At 43.1% G+C, this 16,866-nt stretch overlaps 1 protein-coding gene across 2 annotated transcripts in view; it reads left to right on the top strand.

The window, feature by feature from the left end:
- Window positions 1-12,322, top strand: part of LOC126484624 (venom dipeptidyl peptidase 4-like) — a 348,388-nt gene extending 336,066 nt beyond the window's left edge. For both annotated transcript variants that reach the window (XM_050108208.1, XM_050108207.1), the window contains exon 17: window positions 10,142-12,322. In XM_050108208.1, coding sequence (XP_049964165.1) covers window positions 10,142-10,273 — 132 coding nt within the window. In that variant the 3' untranslated portion in view covers window positions 10,274-12,322. The remainder of the gene's footprint in view (window positions 1-10,141) is intronic.
- The last annotated feature ends 4,544 nt before the right edge of the window (window positions 12,323-16,866 follow it).

The following is a 16,866-nucleotide window of genomic DNA, read 5'->3' as shown; positions in this document are numbered from 1 at the left end:
ATTGCTGACAGTAATTGTAGGATCAACCCTCTCTTTCTCTGTATACAAAACACAATAATTCATGATCAATCAACTATTATTAAATGTTGTTAAAAAAACTAAAGTGATTTCCAGAATAGGTTGTGTATTAGTCAACGATAATCATAGGCAAGTTGCAAACTGTATCTCTCGATGAAGGCAGGTACGATTATGAAATATTACGAAACGTAAATTGTGACTTAAAAGCTATTTAACATCGGACAGGAATAATACAAAATCAGAAACAGTGCGGATAAGTAGTAACATCGGAAATAGGAAGATGAAATAGTAACTAAAGTCCAAAGACGTTATTAACTTTCTTGTCTTCGGTAACGCAGCAACAAATAGTGGTCGACTAAGCGAAAGTCAACTTTAATTATTGTTATGAAAACCTGAAATTTAGTCACTGTTACAGTGAAGGACTTGGAAGAGCAGTTGAACGGAATGGATAGCGTCTTGAAAGGAGGATATAAGATGAACATCAACAAAAGTAAAACGAGGATAATGGAATGTAGTCGAATTAAATCTGGTGATGCTGAGGGAATTAGATTAGGAAATGAGACACTTAAAGTAGTAAAGGAGTTTTGCTATTTGTGGAGCAAAATAACTTATGATGGTCGAAGTAGAGAGGATATAAAATGTAGACTGGCAATGGCAAGGAAAGCGTTTCTGAAGAAGAGAAATTTGTTAACATCGAGTATAGATTTAAGTGTCAGGAAGTCATTTCTGAAAGTATTTGTATGGAGTGTAGCCATGTATGGATGTGAAACATGGACGATAGTTTGGACAAGAAGAGAATAGAAACTTTCGAAATGTGGTGCTACAGAAGAATGCTGAAGGTTAGATGTGTAGATCACATAACTAATGAGGAAGTATTGAATAGGATTGGGGAGAAGAGAAGTTTGTGGCACAACTTGACAAGAAGAAGGGATCGGTTGGTAGGACATGTTCTGAGGCATCAAGGGATCACCAATTTAGTATTGGAGGGCAGCGTGGAGGGTAAAAATCGTAGAGGGAGACCAACAGATGAATACACTAAGCAGATTCAGAAGGATGTAGGTTGCAGTAGGTACTGGGAGATGAAGAAGCTTGCACAGGATAGAGTAGCATGGAGAGCTGCATCAAACCAGTCTCAGGACTGAAGACCACAACAACAACAACAGTGAAGATGTTTGTGGCTGCTCCATCTGATGTGTGGATACAACGAAAAGTCGGGCATATACAGTAGCTAACAACATCAATGTCTTACGTCAGAGAAGTCGACGAAAGCAGATCGACGGAGGGCGGCTACAACTGGCGTCCACAGTTTGCACTCTGCTGCTCAGTGTTGTCTCTATTCAGGTACGCTTTTAAAGTGTTCAGCAAACGCAGGTGGGTGGCACTGAGGGTGCTGCTAAACAGGGGGTCTTAGAAGGACCGTTTGCCGCTTTATTCACGCGTGTGTCAATGTCGCACCCCTCCCAGATCTCGCCACAGTAGGGCGCGATACAGGAGAGCTGAAAAAAATAGAAACATACTTTGCTGCTTCCTGTGTTGTTCAGATTTCGTCGAATGGTTTTGAACGGTCCCTCGTAGTTCTTCTCTGTACACCAGAGCAAAAATTTCAGTCGCATCGCATGCGAAATGGGTGCAATGACGTACAATAGGGTTGCTGGCTTAAGAGAAGAGTTGAATCGTCCGAGGGGTGTAGGAGTGTCAAAGGCTATCGAGAACGTCTTCGTGTTACTCGTCGCACTGTGAAATGTTTTCGACCGCAAAATGCATGGGAATTAACGATCTAGGAAAAGGGATAGTTTCCTTGACGCCCTTTGTGTTGGGGAGGGCATTCGACTTGGGTAGTTTGGTCAGCAACGTTAATCATAGTGCTGCGCTGGTGTAATAGTTACCATTTCTGCCTCGTAAGCAAAAAGGTCTTGGTTCCAATCGCGCGTGTAACAGAATTTTTAATTCATTTATTCAGTTTCACGATTATGGTTGTATTTGTTTGAAGTATTTTCGACTGATCATTTACGCTACATGCGTTTTCCATTTCGTCCTGCTATTTGTGTTTTTATCATTTATGGCGAATATGAAATTTCCTCTCACATTACAACTAAACTCGAAGCTGGAACTTCTCTTTCGCCGTCAAGGGCTCTATTGACTGCTAGCCAGCACGAGTCACGGCCGCGCCCTCACAGCTTTACTTCCGTCAGTGCCGTATCTCCTACCTTCTAAACTTCACGGAATTTCGCATTACACCCGTGCACGGTTTCTTAGTATGTCCGAACACTAGACAGTTGTAACGTATACTAACCGATAACTCGTAGAGGGCCACTTCACACTGTGTCCCATGGAAATAGATGTACTGGGGAATTTGTTGCCCATCAAAGGTTAAGATACTTTTATCTGATTTAATTTCAGACCTAATATTGACGCAGAATACTGCTTTTAGAAATCTTCGCCGCCGATAACTTTTATTGGAGATATTACTTCTGTTAAAAAGTTCCTCTGCCGAAACATCAGTGACCATTCCGCGAATGACACTGTGTCTATGAACTAAAAGTTGGCTTTGTTTTCTCTGGTGCAGCCCATTTGACAATACGTTGTCGCTGTACTGGTATCCCTCTTTCCTATCCGTTTGATGTTGACAGTCTGACGGCGTAACTCGGCTAGCTGTTGATGCAACAGTTTTTCTACAGCCATGAGGTGCTTCTTGTTGCTATTCGTCTCTCTTCCTACTAATTGGACAAAGCGCTGTGCGGTACTCGTCATCCTATAGAAACTGGTCTCGCAGGTACTCGAATTCAGATTTTTTGTACTATTATCTGCTGCATTGACTGTAATACCCTCTTTCCAATTCTGAAGGTGGCAGGGGTAAAATACAGGGATCGAAAGGCTATTTACAATTTGTACAGATACCAGATGGCAGTTATAAGAGTCGAGGTGCATGAAAGGGAAGCAGCGGTCGGGAAGGGAGTCAGACAGGGTTGTAGCCTCTCCCCGATGCTATTCAATCTGTATATTGAGCAAGCAGTAAAGGAAACAAAAGAAAAGTTCGGAGTAGGTATTAAAATCCATGGAGAGGAAATAAAAAATTGAGGTTCGCCGATGACATTGTAATTGTGTCAGAGACAGCAAAGGACTTGGAAGAGCAGTTGAACGGAATGGACAGTGTCTTGAAAGGAGGGTATAAGATGAATATCAACAAAAGCAAAACGAGGATAATGGAATGTAGTCGAATTAAATCGGGTGATGCTGAGGGAATTAGATTAGGAAATGAGACACTTAAAATAGTGAAGGAGTTTTGCTATTTGGGGAGCAAACTAACTGATGATGGTCGAAGTTGAGAGGATATAAAATGTATACTGGCTATGGCAAGGAAAGCGTTTCTGAAGAAGAGAAATTTGTTAACATCGAGTATAGATTTAAGTGTCAGGAAGTCGTTTCTGAAAGTATTTGTATGGAGTGTAGCCATGTATGGAAGAGAAACATGGACGATAAATAGTTCAGACAAGAAGAGAATAGAAGCTTTTGAAATGTGGTGCTACAGAAGAATGCTGAAGATTAGATGGGTAGATCACATAACTAATGAGGAGGTATTGAATAGAATTGGGGAGAAGAGGCGTTTGTGGCACAACTTGACTAGAAGAAGAGATCGCTTGGTAGGACATGTTCTGAGGCATCAAGGGATCACCAATTTGGTACTGCAGGGCAGCGTGGAGGCTAAAAATCGTAGAGGGAGACCAAGAGATGAATACACTAAGCAGATTCAGAAGGATGTAGGCTGCAGTAGGTACTGGGAGATGAAGAGGCTTGCACAGGATAGAGTAGCATGGAGAGCTCCATCAAACCAGCCTCAGGACTGAAGACCACAACAACAACAACATATCTACTGCGCTGTTCATTCTGTGTCCTGCTTCCGCTATCGTCTTATTCTGCATGCTTTGTCTAGTCATTTCCCTTTCTATCGCTAATCATTTATCTATAATGTCACTCGCTTCTTCCTCATTGGCCTTGTGTGTGTGTTTTGTTTGCGTGAACGTGTGTGTGTGTGTGTGTGTGTGTGTGTGTGTGTGTGTGTGTGTGTGTTGTCTGCTTTAGAAGGCCTTTTCGCCGAAAACTAGCTTCTTTAGTTGTCATTTTGTTGTGTCTGTCTGCGACACAGCATCTCCGTTATATGGCGAGTAGCGATCTGTGCTTTTCGTAATATTGTCATTATTCCATTCTTTATTTTGCAGTGTTTGATTTCGCTTGGGATTTTGTTTCTCGTGATGACTTCAACACTCCGGCGACCACATACATCATTTCGACATCTACTGCGTCGCCATGGAACGTACCTGCACTAGCGGAAAAAAAAATCGCAACACCAAGAGGGAATTGTGCGACATAAACGAAAGTTGGTAGGTGCGTTTCTGCATCTGAAAGATGACGTTCATTCACATTTCGTGCCAGTTGCGTAAGAGTGGCGCTAGTAGCGTCATTATGAGGATACAACTTAGGTTTGCTTTAAATACGTGCTGTAACGGTCGTGATCGTTAGTTACCTTTGAGGTTCGACATGGTGAGTTGATGTTAGTGAAGAATGCCTTTAAGGAGGCAAACACGCCATTGTCTTCACCTCATTGAGTTTGAACGAGGTTGTGCAACAGGGCTCCAAGAAGGTGAATGTTCCTTCTGCGATATTGCGGAAAGACTCGGCAGAAATATAGCCACCGTACATTATTGCTGCCAGCGGTGGTCACGGAAATACACTACTGGTCATTAAAATTGCTACACCACGAAGATGACGTGCTACAAACGCGAAATTTAACCGACAGGAAGAAGATGCTGTGATATGCAAATGATTAGCTTTTCAGAACATTCACACAAGGTTGGCGCCGGTGGCGACACTCACAACGTGCTCCCATCAGGAAAGTTTCCAACCGATTTCTCATACACAAACAGCAGTTGACCGGCGATGCCTGGTGAAACGTTGTTGTGATGCCTCGTGTAAGGAGAAGAAATGCTTACTATCACGTTTCCGTTTTGATAAAGGTCGGATTGTAGCCTATCGCGATTGCGGTATATCGTATCACGACATTGCTGCTCGCGTTGGTCGAGATCGAAAGACTGTTAGCAGAATATGGAATCGGTGGGTTAAGGAGGGTAATACGGAACGCTGTGCTGGATCCCAACGGCCTCGTATCACTAGCAGTCGACATGACAGGCTTCTTATCCGCATGGCTGTAACGGATCGTGCAGCCACGTCTCGATCCCTGAGACACCAGATGGGGACGTTTGCAAGACAACAACCATCTGCACGAACAGTTCGACGACGTTTGCAGCAGCATGGACTATCAGCTCGGAGACCGTGGCTGCGGTTACCCTTGCGCTGCATCACAGACAGGAGCGCCTGCTATGGTGTACTCAACGACGAACCTGGGTGCACGAATGGCAAAACGTCATTTTTTCGGATGAATCGAGGTTCTGTTTGCAGCATCATGATGGTCGCATCAGTGTTTGGCGACATCGCAGTGAACGCACATTGGAAGCGTGTATTCGTCATCGCGATACTGGCGTATCACCCGGCGTGATGGTATGGGGTGCCATTGCTTACACGTCTCGGTCACCTCTTGTTCGCATTGACGGCACTTTGAACAGTGGACGTTACATTTCAGATGTGTTACGACCCGTGGCTCTACCCTTCATTCGATCCCTGCGAAACTCTACATTTCAGCATATTAATGCACGACCGCATGTTGCAGGTCCTGTAGAGGTCTTTCTGGGTATAGAAGATGTTCGATTGCTGTCCTGGCCAGCACATTCTCCAGATCTCTCACCAATTGAAAACGTCTGGTCAATCGTGGCCGAGCAACTGGCTCGTCACAATATGCCAGTCACTACTCTTGATGAACTGTGGTATCGTGTTGAAGTTGCATGGGCAGCTGTACCTGTACACGCCATCCAAGCTCTGTTTGCCTCAGTTCCCAGGCGTATCAAGGCCGTTATTACGGCCAGAGCTGGTTGTTCTAGGTACTGATTTCTCAGGATCTATGCACCCAAATTGTGTGAAAATGAAATCATGTCAGTTCTAGTATATTTATCCAATGAATACCCGTTTATCATCTGCATTTCTTCTTGGTGTAGCAATTTTAATGGCCAGTGGTGTATATGGTCTATAAGTGGCACTACCGAGAGGGAAGACCATCGTGTTCGGCATACGGATCTGTCACATCATACTGCATCTACAGTATCAATCTGAGCTGCAGTTGGTACTATAGTGACACAAAGAACTGTTACAAATTGGCTACTTCAAGGACAGCTTCGAGCCAGTCATTCTGTGGCGTGCATTGCACTTAAGCCAAACCACCGCCGTCTGTAACTTCAGTGTATGAAGCGAGAGCTCCACTGGAGGACAGGTTAGAGGCCTATTGTGTTTACTGATGAAAGCTGTTTTGTGCCTCAGTGAGGTCGTGTGTCGGTTAGAAGGAAGGTAGCTGAGGGCCTGAATATTGGGCACACTGGGCCTACACCTGAGTTATGGTTTTGGGTGCGATGTTATTTGACAGCGCATCCTGGCTGCAAATTTGTACGTCAGTCTAGAGATCTGGCCTGTTGTGCTGCCATTCATGAACAGCATCCAAGGAGGTGTTTTCCATCACGATAACGCTCGCCCATATGCCGCTGTTGTAACCCAACATGCTCCATAGAGTGTCAATATGTTGCCTTGGTCTGTAGAAAAGAAAATCCGTGCCCACCAGGCACAGGGTTTGTGGGGTCCTGCCCACTCGTCGCTTATAGGGTGCCTAAAGGTTGTTGCGTTCTCAGATAGCTATTCAACAATTCAAGCACATCACATTAATAGTTTTCATTACAAATAAGAAGATTGACAATATTTAAATTTGAATTTGCAATGGTGTCGCAAGCGATGGCTGACATGCAAGCAATCAAAGTCCTTTCCTACAGAATCTCGTTATATACTCGCCTCTGGGTGTCACTTCACTAATATACCGCGTCTTTATAATTAAACTGCGTTTCGAGTGATGCAGTTCAGGCTATATATACCGCAGGATGCTGAAACATCATACACTGAAAAGCCAAAGAAACTGGTACACCTGCCCAATTTCGTGTAGAGCTCCCGCGAGCACAGAGAAGTGCCGCAACACAACGTGGCATGGACTCTACTTGTGTCTGAAGTGCGTCTGCAATGAACGAGACTCTTGGATATTCAGAGGTGCTCACGATGAGTTCCACGAATGCGCACAGCGGACCACAAGATTCAAAGAAAGGTCATTTCACCTGAATTGTTGGAGCGTTTTCAGACTGACAGAGAGGCCTCTCTGTCACGGATCGTTATGGGGGACGAAATCTGGGTGCACCACTTTGCGCCGGAAACAAAAAGGCAGTCCATGGAGTGGCATTATCCTCATTCACGACAAAAGAAGAAATTCGAGATAATCCCCTCTGCTGGAAAAGTCATTGTGACAGTCTTCTGGTATTCTGACGGCATTATTCTCATGGATATGATGCCAAATGGGTCAGCCATGAATTCAGAGGAATACGTGAAGACTCTGAATAAACTCAAGAACCGTTTCCGACGTGTTCGATCGGACAAGAATCCAGCAGAAATATTGCTCCAACACGATAATGCAAGCCCACACACAAGTCCGAGAACTCGAGAACACATCGCCAAATTCAGTTGGACATAATTGTCTCATTCACCCTACAGTCTAGATCTGGCATCCTCGGACTTGCATCTCTTTGGGCAGCTTAAAGAGTCTCTACAGGGAACATGGATACGCCTACAGGACAAGAGCTTTTACCAGCAGGGAATACATGCTCTTCCACAACGTTGGCAGATGGCCATGGAACGTGATGGAGACTACGTAGAAAAACAGGACATGGACAAGACATGTTGAAGTGTATTGTCACCAAATTCTGACTCTTAACAATAAATATGCACAATGAGATTTTCACTCTGTAGGGGAGTGTGCGCTGATATGAAACTTCCTGGCAGATTAAAACTGTGTGCTGGACCGAGACTCGAACTAGGGACCTTTGCCTTTCGCAGGCAAGTGCTCTACCAACTGAGCTACCCAAGCACGACTGACGCCCCGTCCTCACAGCTCCACTTCTGCCAGCACCTCGTATCCTCCCTACCAAACTTTACAGAAGGCAAAGGTCCCGAGTTCGAGTCTCGGTCAGGCACACAGTTTTAACCTGCCAAGAAGTTTCAACAATAAATATGTTCTGAGAAAAAGAATTTGGGGCATTACTTACTGAACGACCATCGTATTTTGCGCAAGGGGTATATTTCGCGCTCATTTTCCTCTTAATCATTCGTGAAACTCTCGGTAGGTGGTGAGACATTTGAAAATTTATTCGTGCCGTGGATGGTATAGTGAATGGCAGAAACAAAAAGAACTGTCTAAAATACTATATGTTCTAAACGTCGATCAATGACGTAACAGAGATATACAGAGACAGGGATTCGATAGCGGTGTTTCAGAAACTCTGTTCACCCCCTTTTGATGTAAGCAGTGGAACGTGAAAATTGTGCCTGGATTGGTAGTACACTCTTCTGCTGCAACACCAGAGCTTTTGGGAAGACCATAAGCGCTGTACTCGAGGAAACCACTGCCCCAAACCTATGCTACATAGAGCTGAGTGCTATTTCAAGGCGAGGCGAAACCGTAAGACTAGCTACTACCTGTTCGAAAAACATCGCGTGACATCACGTATCAACAGTTCCAAAAACGTTGACCTGCTTATAAATCCATGTGGGGAATACGAGAAATGCGTTCTGATAACTTAAATTCTGTAATACGTTATTGAAAAACTTATTTTAATAAATATTTTGGGGCGGTTCCACCTCGGAGCCTATAATTACGAGCCGCGCCTGGTCTGAGCTAAACTACCCGTTCCAAACACTGCGAGCTCATCGCCACATATCGCCACATTGGGCCGTTGCTGCATTCGACTCCTTGCGTCACTCGAAAAGTGGAAAAATCGCGACTAGCCGGATCACACTACATGTCTCAGACAGTCGGCTACTGGCCGGTTTCTAAATGGTTCAAGTGGCTCTGAGCACTATGGGACTTAACAGCTACGGTCATCAGACCCCTAGAACTTAGAAATACTTAAACCTAACTAACCTAAGGACATCACACAACACCCAGTCATCACGAGGCAGAGAAAATCCCTGACCCCGCCGGGAATCGAACCTGGGAACCCGGGCATGGGAAGCAAGAACGCTACCGCACGACCACGAGCTGCGGACTGTCCAGTTTCTGTGTTTTTCGGCCAACTGAGAACGTGCAGCTTTATGTGCTACTTTGAAGAATGGCCTGTGAGGTACCAGACTCCAAATTTCCATTGCACGCAGTTTCCTTCCAAATTCTCATTCGGAAATTGATTGAGGCGAATCTGCTTTCACTGAAAGTTGCAAATCCTGTCTGGTTTGAAACATACTGTCTTTGACAAGGCTTTTGACACACGTCTCCAGTCGCTGTCCTTTAGGATCTTTTCACGATCACTGTTCTTACTCCGTGTTGGATGGCTGTGAGTGGTCCGCCATTCTTTGTATACATGCTGGTCACTCCGCACTGATACACCAATAAATCTGAAGATTTGATTCAGTGTGGTCACGTGCACGTCCAACTACGACATCTCCTGTCTGCCATTGTGTCACGTCTTTACGTCGACCCCATCTTAACGCGTTGATTCCATCCAACCGTCCGGCGCATCGCTTCACTTCTCTGCCATGACCTGCTGTATGTCAGCGATGGAGGGTCATGCGACAGTCTGCCAGCAGTTCTACACCGTATACAGTATACCAAAGCGATCAGTGTGATTTTTTTAAAGGAGAGGCTAACATTTTGTATGGTGAGCTTATGTTTATGTATAAAACACTTATATTTTTCAAATTTTAGTAAAAACTTCTAAATTTCCATAAGAAATCATGCCACCATCATGAAATGATCTCACGTTTGATGTGAAACTACGTATGTAAAATAAATAATTCGTTAAAATTGTAACGGCTGAACTGTTTTCTAGGTGTTATGTTTCTGATGCAGATTTCTAGACCGATTACGGTTCAATAAAGACTTATTGCTTCTTGTTAGCCTTTGGATTCTATCTGCTGCCTGTCTTCGTTCTGTTCACAGAGCTACCCGGACGAGGAGCACGGGCTGAGTAGCGTAAATGGTCACGTGTACCTTACCATCGACGAGTTCTTCCTGAAGTGCTTCGACCGAACTCCTCTTCTGGTCGACATTATCAGCGAACTCATCTCCTAGAGATGTTTATACTCCAGTCTTAACCACTGCTGTAAACTGTCGCAAATGTTTACCAATAGCTGTTGGTTTTACAGAAACTAGCGTTGTAGATAAGTTACATCAGTACGATTCTACACACTGTCGATGTTAATTTCTCCTTCTCTTTCGACACCAGCTGCATCCTATCTTGATGTGTTATATGACGTTCAGAACTTTAAATGGTCCTGCTTATACCATGCATTTTATATCAGACAATTCAATTTTCCATTTGAGCAAAACTAAAAGTGTTAATCATAGTGCCTAACGACAGCAAAAGGTGATTTACGGTTACATAAATTTTACCTGTCAGGCGAGAGGATATCTAGGTTTGGAGCTGTGGATGGTAGACAAATTAGTTTCGTGGAAGGGGAAATGGTTGGGGAAACACAGTTTTTTCCAAAATAAACATAATTTGTTCAAAAACTTTTATTAAAGCCAGACATGCAAGTGCCGCCAGTTTATAATGCGCACCTGCTACCTGCAATGTGCTTAACTGAAACAGTATATAAAGGCTGATATAGCTGTTCCCACTGTTGTCGTTTTATGCAATCGGTAATGTTGTATTTGGCCTTTATTTTCCCTAGCTCGCTACGCATAAACTATAAGTCCTACAGAAAAAAATTAACACCACCGTTTTGTAGGAAATTAAACGTAGTTAAATTCTGTACTGGGATACGTTTTCGCTGAGGCACGATTTCCGAGTTATTCAAGAAAAACGTACAAAAGGGATCCTTAAACGCACCTTCACCCAGACTCATCCCTCCCCAGTCAGGATTTCTAGTATGTTGTTCGTGGCACTCCTTCCTATCGCTGTACAGAAATTTCCAACTATGCGAACTATTCCCGACATTCGACTTTTATGGTCAATATTGATTGGGCTATTACGCCACCTGCATAGTCAGCTACTTTGTTATCATTGTTAATTTAAAACTCCCCGTCATTGTAATGAACGAGAAAAGGAGTTACGCAAAAATTAATAACGTTGACAATTCCGAACGTAACCCTTACAAACACAGTAGTTTCGTAGTCAGAAGACCTGATACCGATGTATTTGTTTATTTTATGCTGCTATAATCTACTAAATTGTTATGTAAAATTTACACATACGTCAGTTTTACAATTTATAAGTGCTCGACTAAGCTGGTCGCGTAATAAGGCCTGTCTGTGAAGACCAAAAAAGGTAAATAATTCGTGCAGTCCCGAATATTTATACAGTGATAGGACAGAGTGTCATACTAGAAATCGTGATCGGTGGGGCTGAGCGAGGGTGTGTGGGTGCGTTTCAAGGTCATTTGTATGTATTTTTGTTGAATAACTCGAAAACTACAGCCTCTAGCGAAAACATATCCCTGTACAAAATTTAAATACATTAAATTTACTACAAAAATTTCCTGCTTTTTTCCCACTAATAATTTGTGCGTAACGAGCAAGTGAATATAAAAATCTGTGTGTGGTTTATAAAGGCTAGCTATAACGGAGGTTGCATAAAACGGCAACAGTAGGGGCAGCTGAATCACTCTGTTTAGTTTCTATGAATTTGGCCGTCAGGCAGATACGGTTCATATACATACAAGAGTGTCTATAATCCCATTTTCGTAGATTTTGACAATAACTAATAACACGAGAAAAAAGCCTAAAATTGAAGGTTCAACGCTACTGAATCGGTTTAGCGTCCAAAGGCATCTGGTACATTCAGTTGCAAGGACAACAGTAACAAGTAACTGTTTAATTTTAAAGTTTTACGATGAATGGCTGTGGGTACCCTTGCTATCCATTACGTGCCTTGATTTTCTTCAAAGGCGACCACTAACTATCAAATAACACAATACTTGGCTCATTTTTGACATCAGGCAAATTAAGTGCGGTATAAACCACGCCACTTGAGGACAAACACACACATCTGGATATCTCCAGGATGCCACTGCCAATAACAAACAACGAACTGAAATTTCCCTAGCAATACCAAAATATATTAGGACTTGTATTTAGTATCAGATATTTACCAGTGTTAATAAACTGTATTTTCTCCTATTTTTGTTGTTCAGCTGTTTTCTCTATCTTCAGTGGCTCCTAGAGTGCTTCCAGATGGAGAGATGATGTCTGCAGTCGACGTCACCACAAATATTGTTATTGCCTAGTAATTGTTTTTTCTATCACGAACATTCTGGTTACAACACCACCTAACCATTGTGAATTGTGGAACACAGTGAAGAAATAAGTGCACGAATATTCTGTTAATCTTTTCTGTGATTATTCTTTTCTATGTAAAAATGATGTCACCCAATTTCGTTCTGACTTCATGTGCTCCCAAAGCACTTGCTGTTCTATGAACTCTGTCATGCGTCTTTGGCGAAACCAGCGCCAATGGCAAGTTCCCATGGTTACACAATATACCGTTTCCTAGAAGTTTGTTTGAGCTCTGTGTTCATTAAGGTTCATATCTTCTCAGAAAACACATGCAATCTGATCAGTGCACTAAGAACACAGACTAAATTAGGAATTTGCGGTATGTGTGAAGAGAAATTACTTTTGAAACTGGATGAGAGAAGGAAATTTAAAACCAAGAATAATGAAGTGAGGACTCATTTACACTCAAGAGCCAAAGAAACTGGTACACCTGCCTAATATCCTGTAGGGCTCCCGCGAGTTCGCAGGAGTGCCGCAACACGACGTGGCTTGGACTCAACTAATGTCTGAGGCAGTGCTGGAGGGAATTGACACCATGAATAGTGCAGAGTTGTCCATATATCCTTAAGAGTACGAGGGGGTGGAGATCTCTGGACAGCACATTGCAAGGCATCCCTGATATGCTCAATAATGTTCATGTCTGGTGAGTTTGGTGGTCAGCGGAAGTGTTTAAACTCAGAAGAGTGTTCCTGGAGCCACTCTGTAGCAGTTCTGGGGTGTCGCATTGTCCTGCTGGAATTTCCCAAGTCCGTCGGAATGCACAATGGACATGAATGGATGCAGGCAATCGGACAGGATGCTTACGTATGTGTCACCCGTCAGAGTAGTATCTAGACGTATCAGGGGGTCTCATGTCACCGCTCCAACTGCACACGCCCAAACCATTACAGAGCCTCCTCCAGCTTGAACAAGCAGCTGCTGACATGCAGGATCCATGGAATCATGAGGTTTCCATACACATACACATACATCCGCTTGATACAATTTGAAACGAGACTCATCCGACCAGGCAACATGTTACCAGTCATCAACAGGCCAATGTCACTGTTGATGGGCCCAGGCGAGGTGTGAAGATTTGTGCCCATCGAGGGTACACTAATAGGCCTTCGGCACCTAAAGCCCATATCGGTTCGCACACTGATACTTGTTGATGGTCCAGCACTGAAATCAGCAGCAATTTACGGAAGTGTTGCACTTCTGTCACGTTGAACGATTCTCTTCAGTCGTTGGTGGTCTCGTTGATGTAGGACCTTTTTCCAGCTGCAGTGATGTCAGAGAGTTAATGTTTTACCAGATTCCTGATATTCACGGTACACTCGTGAAATGGTCGTATAAGAAAATCCTCACTTCATCACTACCTCGGAGATGCTGTGTCCCATGACTCGCGCACTGACCTAACAACACATTCACAACACCAACTTGAATGTTGATAACCTGCCATTGTAGCAGCAGTAACCTATCTAACAACTGCACCAGGCGCTTGTTGTTTAACATAGACGTTGCCGACCGCAGCGTCATATTCTGCCTGTTTACATTTCTCTATATTTGAATACGCATCCCTAAGCCAGTTTCTTTGGTGCTTCAGTGTAGAATGCTATATATTGAACTGAGGCGAGAAATTAAGCAAGTCAGAAAGTATCTTGAAAACGAATGTAAGTAGGAAAGGAGGGAATGTATGGCACCCTATACGAAAGAGAAATGCAAAATGTGAAAAACATTGACGTAGAAAATTAATTACAAAGATTAATAATATAGATGAGTTGGAAATGTACAAAAATAACGAGGAACTTGTGCAAAACATAAAGAATTCGTGCAAAAGCTGTACAAAACATGTCACAAACTTGTGATGCAGAATCATCTATCTCCTGTCTTATGATGCAAAGGTAATGCTAAAGATCGTGAACAGAGGACTGGGAGGAGAACAGGGATTAACTACGCTGAGGGGCAATTCGGATTTAGAAGAAGCCGGCCGCGGTTGCCGCTCAGTCCGGAACCGCGCGACTGCTACGACCGCAGGTTCGAATCCTGCCTCGGGCATTGATGTGTGTGACGTCCTTAGGTTAGTTACGTTTAAGTAGTTTTAAGTTCTAGGGGACTGATGACCTCAGATGTTTAGTCCCATAGTGCTCAGAGAAATTTAGAAGAAATGTAAGGACAAGGGATGCAAAAGGATACATACACATTCTGGGAGGGAGACTGTGAGGAGGGACAGGTCCTTCAGCCGGGCCGTAGCATAATATGGAGCTGGTCCAGAAAAAGTAGCCAAGGGTGGACACTGGGTCATGCATGCGTAGAACATCTACATCTACATTTACACTCTGCAAGCCTTCCAACGGTCTGTGGCGGAGGGCTCTTTACGTGCCACTGTCATCAGGCCGGTATTACACTGTCAAATTTCTTTGTCACAGATTTGATCAAAGATGTGATCAAATATTCCGTCAAATATATTTGACAAAGATCTTTGACGTAGCGCTAGAAGGGGTATTATACTGTCATCAAATTTTTCGTCAAAGTTCAAGATGGCTGACAACAACTTGTTATTAACCGCAGCAGTTGCACTTACCGCAATTACATTGTGTGCACACGAGGAAAAGATGTGGGGGGAAAAAAGGAACCATACATACAAGGTTGTCAGACTTTAATTCCTGGGATTACAATTTCATAATAAATTCAGTTGGGAGGAGCACACCACAGAACTGCAGAAGCGCCTTAACAAATCTGTATTTGCAATTCGAGTGTTAGCTGACATAGGCGACATAAAAATGAAAAAGCTTGCATACTTTGCCTACTTTCATTCCATAATGTCATATGGTATTATATTTTGGGGTAAGTCGTAAAGTCAAACAAAAGTTTTCAGAGTCCAAAAGCGTGTAATACGTATTATTTGTGGAGTAAATTCACGGACTTCCTGTAGAAACCTCTACAAAGAACTGGGTATACTAACTACTGCCTCTCAGTACATTTACTCCTTAATGAAATTTGTCCTAAATAATATATCTCTTTTTCCAACAAACAACTCAGTTCATACATACAATACCAGGAACAAAAATGATCTGCACAAGGACTTAAAAGCACTTACTTTAGTTCAAAAAGGGGTCAACTACTCAGGAACACTCATCTTCAATAATTTGCCAGCAAACATAAAAAATTTTGTTACAAATGAAGATCAGTTTAAAAGAAGCCTGAAAGACTTATTAGTGGCCAACTCCTTCTACTCCATTGACGAAATTTTTAATAGAAACAAATGATGTATTTATTCATACCATTAGTATTGTTACTTCAGCTTAAAAAAATTGATTTGTTCCACATCCACAAGGATCTCCTCAGCATGGATCTATGGAACGAAAAACTAATCCGTGGGTTTTACGGCGACACGATAAAAGCATTCAACAAAACTTGTTACGTGAGCTTACAGTGGAAGATGTCAAGTCGTGCATTAATTACTTAAGAATGGATGAGCATACATTTCTGTATGTGCTCAGTGAAGTGTATCCTAATATCACAAAGCACAATATTCACTCAAGAACTGCTACATCTTCAGAAGACAGGCTCACTGTAACACTCCGATTCATTGCTACAAGAGAGGGTTATGTTAGGTTAGGTTAGGTCTCCAATCTTCTTAATCAATTTTTGTATTCAGGGTGCCTCGCGTTGTAAAGCGCCTCATCAGCTTCATACATCTCTATTAATTTTGTAGTTGTCGGCACACACCAATTGTATTTCCCGGCAATGTTTGTAAAAACACTACAGACGACAGAATGCTGTAGCGATGCTAGCGCTCCATATGGTAACATGTCACACGGCAGTGAACAGAAGACAAGCGATTTCTTTGATCAAATCTACAGCGAGGCCCTAGATTTGATCAAATATTGGACGACATTTGACAAAGTCCCTATTACACTATCAAATATCTTTGACAAAGATATTGGACAAAGGTATTGGACAAAGAAATTTGATAGTGTAATACCGGCCTTACCTCCCTTTCCTGTTCCAGTCGCATACAGTTCGCGGGAAGAACGACTGCCAGAAAGCCTCCGTCCGCGCTCGAATCTCTCTAATTTTACATTCGTGCTCTCCGCGGGAGGTATAAGTAGGGGGAAGCAATATATTCGATACCTCATCCAGAAATGCACCTTCTCGAAACCTGGACAGCAAGCTACACCGCGAAGCAGAGAGCCTCTCTTGCAGAGTCTGCCATTTGAGTTTGCTGAACATCTCCGTAACGCTATCACCCTTACCAAATAACCCTGTGACGAAACGCACCGCTCTTCTTTCGATCTTCTCTATCTCCTCTGTCAACCCGACCTCGTACGGATCGCACGCTGATGAGCAATACTCAAGTATAGGCCGAGCGAGTGTTTTGTAAGCCACCTCCTTTGTTGATGGAC

Source organism: Schistocerca serialis, chromosome 6 (assembly GCF_023864345.2).
Source record: "Schistocerca serialis cubense isolate TAMUIC-IGC-003099 chromosome 6, iqSchSeri2.2, whole genome shotgun sequence".
Classification (NCBI taxonomy): domain Eukaryota; kingdom Metazoa; phylum Arthropoda; class Insecta; order Orthoptera; family Acrididae; genus Schistocerca; species Schistocerca serialis.
This window is presented reverse-complemented; position numbering and strand designations above follow the sequence as displayed.